The sequence below is a fragment of the Populus euphratica genome, unplaced genomic scaffold (assembly GCF_000495115.2).
Source record: "Populus euphratica unplaced genomic scaffold, PopEup_1.0 scaffold2467.1, whole genome shotgun sequence".
Lineage (NCBI taxonomy): Eukaryota > Viridiplantae > Streptophyta > Magnoliopsida > Malpighiales > Salicaceae > Populus > Populus euphratica.
Genome location: NW_011502300.1, coordinates 16,211 through 19,666, shown reverse-complemented (window position 1 = coordinate 19,666; position 3,456 = coordinate 16,211). Strand labels below are relative to the sequence as shown.

At 29.0% G+C, this 3,456-nt stretch overlaps 1 protein-coding gene across 1 annotated transcript; it reads left to right on the top strand.

Annotated features, from left to right (window-relative positions):
- The first annotated feature begins 1,149 nt into the window (after window positions 1–1,149).
- On the top strand, window positions 1,150–2,330 carry LOC105119053 (chitinase 2-like). The gene has a single exon (XM_011017151.1). The coding sequence runs from the start codon at window positions 1,346–1,348 to the stop codon at window positions 2,246–2,248; it is 903 nt and encodes a 300-aa protein (XP_011015453.1). The 5' UTR covers window positions 1,150–1,345; the 3' UTR covers window positions 2,249–2,330.
- Window positions 2,331–3,456: the final 1,126 nt, after the last annotated feature.

Genomic DNA, 3,456 nt, shown 5'->3' with positions numbered 1-3,456 from the left:
AAAATTAAATTCTTTTTGATGAAATTGAGCATCAATCATAACAAGTCTTTTTTTAGATCAAAATAAATATATACAAATTAAATTGAAATCAATTATAAATCTCACATTCCAATCAAAACAACATTGAAAGATCAAATCAAAATAAAAAATAAATAATAAAAAATTAAAGTTAATAACTAAAGGCAAGAAAAATAAAGAGGGCCAGAGTTGACATTACATTTCTTACAAATAAAAAAATTAATTTTTATTTTGTGAGATTGAGCATCAACTTATTATCATAATATTTTTTCATGATCGCAAAACCATATAGAAGATAAATTGAGATAAATTATTAAACTTTGAATTTATATAATATTGAATGATGAAATAAAAAAATTAAAATAAAAACAACAAAAACGTTATGAATTCATTGTGATTTTTCTCATATGTCACTGTAAAAGTTAATGAATTTTAGTATTTAATTTAATTTTAATTTAATTAACATTAAAAGCCACCTCATATATCTTAAAAAAAACATTAAATAAATATAAGATTGTGAATGTCATAATTGGCAAACAGAAAGAGGAAAGGAAAGGGTTATTAGGACCCTGTTTCTCATTAACAATAATTTAAATTTAATTATGTAAAATAAATAAAAATAAAAATAATTTTATTGAGTAAATATAAATCAACACTCCTTAAGCACCTAATTTTTGCGTCTTTCACAAGCTATCTGCCAACAATGTTGAAATCTCAAACCAAGCAGAATAAAATCCCGTGAAGTCTCTACTTCCAATGTGAATTGATATCGAATAATATAAACTTAATATTCACAAACAAGAACTAACTCACAAATAACATGCTCTAAAACTAAATTAATAAAAGTTTCCTTCTTCTTGGCTCTACTTGCATGGATTTATTTGCTTGGCATGTTATTTAGAGCCTTCTAAATAATATCTATAAAAAAAATAGTATTTTTGTTAATGTTTATGTTCTAAATTTTTTTTTAAATACAATTTTTTTTTTTATTTAAAGTTAATATGTTTAAATTTTTTGAAATATGTTTATATAAAAAAATTATTTTTAAAAAATAAAAAAAATATTATTTTAATATATTTTTAAATAAAAATATTTCAAAAAACAACTCAATTACAACCCGCACGCTTCAATCACCACCGATGTCCTCTTCAATCTCTCTTTCCCGAGTCCAAGCCCAACTAACTTTATTCTGAAACCAAAAATCAGACAAATGAAAAGAAACAACTACTTGGTGCCTGGGTATATGATAATTTAGTCATCGTTCACTTGCATTAATACCTTCCCAGCTACCACAAAACGTAAGCACAGCTCACTTGTTCCAACAGCCATGCATCTCATCCCTATCCTTCTAGTGTTAGTCTCTGCTTTTTCATCAATCCAGGCAGTCACCCCAGCAAACTCCAAGCTCTTTAGAGAGTACATTGGAGCTGAAGGCAAAGGTGTTCGGTTTTCAGATGTCCCTGTTAATTCCAAAGTCGAAGTTCACTTCATTCTCTCCTTCGCCATTGACTACACCTCATCTTCTTCTCCTTCACCGACCAATGGTCTGTTCAAAGCATACTGGGATGAAGACAACCTTAGCCCATCACATGTTTCAGCAACCAAAGCCCTCCATTCAAACGTCAAAGTATGCATCAGTCTTGGAGGTGATACCATAAGAGGACAGAATGTGTTCTTCAAGCCCAGATCAATCAACTCTTGGGTTAGCAATGCTATCAGTTCACTAACAAAGATAGCTCGAGAGTATGATTTGGATGGAATTGATATAGACTATGAGCACTTCGATGCGGATACAAATACGTTTGCTGAGTGCATCGGTCGCCTTCTTTCCCACCTTAAGGAACAGAAAATAGTGTCCATTGCATCAATAGCACCGTATGATAATGATTCTGTGCAACCATATTACTTGGCCCTGTGGAGGAAGTATGGACATCTAATAGACTATGTTAATTTTCAATTTTATGCCTATGACAAGGGGACAACTATTTCTCAATTCTTGGATCATTTTGAGACTCAGAGCTCTAAGTACAGGGGAGGTAAGGTTTTAGTTAGCTTCGGTACTGATGGAAGTGGGGGTTTGTCTCCTGAAAATGGGTTTTTTGAGGCTTGTAGTAAGCTTAGACATGCGAAAAAACTTCATGGCATATTTATATGGTCAGCAGATGACTCCAAGAAGGCAGGATTTCCTTACGAGAAGCAGTCACAAACCTTCCTGGCCATTACAAAGTGATCATCTGTGTTTCTTCTCTCATGTTGTTGTATTACAAACGAGTGATATAATAAATAAAAAGGATGAAATTGGAATATTGCTACTCTATCCCAAGGGGAATTGTTTAGGTAGACTTATGATTATAGTCTAGATAAATATATATATGCTATACCCCAGAAGCACAAATTGAGAAGTTTTCAACGCGAAACTCGGGTGCCAAGACTGTCACTGTGCTTACATAATGATTATTGACCAATATTGGAATTTTTAATTTGGAATGAATGGATTTGTTTTATGTTTTATTTCACACATGTTATTTAATCAATATGTTAAATTAATTATAACATATTACTTCAGCATTTTTTTTTCAATTCATACATTTTTTTTCATTTTCCTTCTTTTTTTTTCTTTTAATTTCGCCAATTGTTTCTTAATTTCATTCTCATACATTTTTAACAATTATCCAAGTTGCTTTTGAGTTGACCAAGATGACTGAATCATGTCAAAATAACTTACACGGTTTAATTTTAAACTTGAGTCAGGTAAACAATTAGGTTGAGAGTTTTTTTTGTCTGTTTTATTATTTTTTTCTTAGTTTCAACCTCAATTTTTTTTTATCACTATGCTATATTACTTTTGAATTGACTAAGTCGACTAGGTCATGTTAGAAAAACTCTCACATAATTTAATTTTAAACCTATGCTAGCAAGAAAATGGTTCCTGAGGTTTTTTTTTGTTAATTTTATATTTTTTTTCTCAATTTCATTCTTAATTTTTTTAATTAGTTGACATAGTTGTTTTTAGATTGATCAGGTAAATTGGGTTATGTTCAAATAATTTTCACATGATTTAATTTTCAATCCAGGTTAAATAAAAAATTAAAAAGTTTCAAGGTTGAATTGTTGAATCAAGTTTAATAATAATATCCAATAATTTTTTATGACCTAAAAAGTTTTTATTACATTCAAAGAAAAATTTGATCCAACCTAAAGCATAATATATATATATATATGCTTGGAATGATCCCTCATTTTCTTAATAACATTTAATTTAGTTATTATGTGAATAATTATTTTCTATCATGTCCTTCAGACATATTTACAAATAACTCCCCTGGTCTAATATTTTTGTTTATGAATTGAATTTTAATTTTGCTTTTTGCTATATATTATCAATTACAAATGATATTTCTTTTTAGATTAACTTTCAACTTATTATTCTTTAACTTT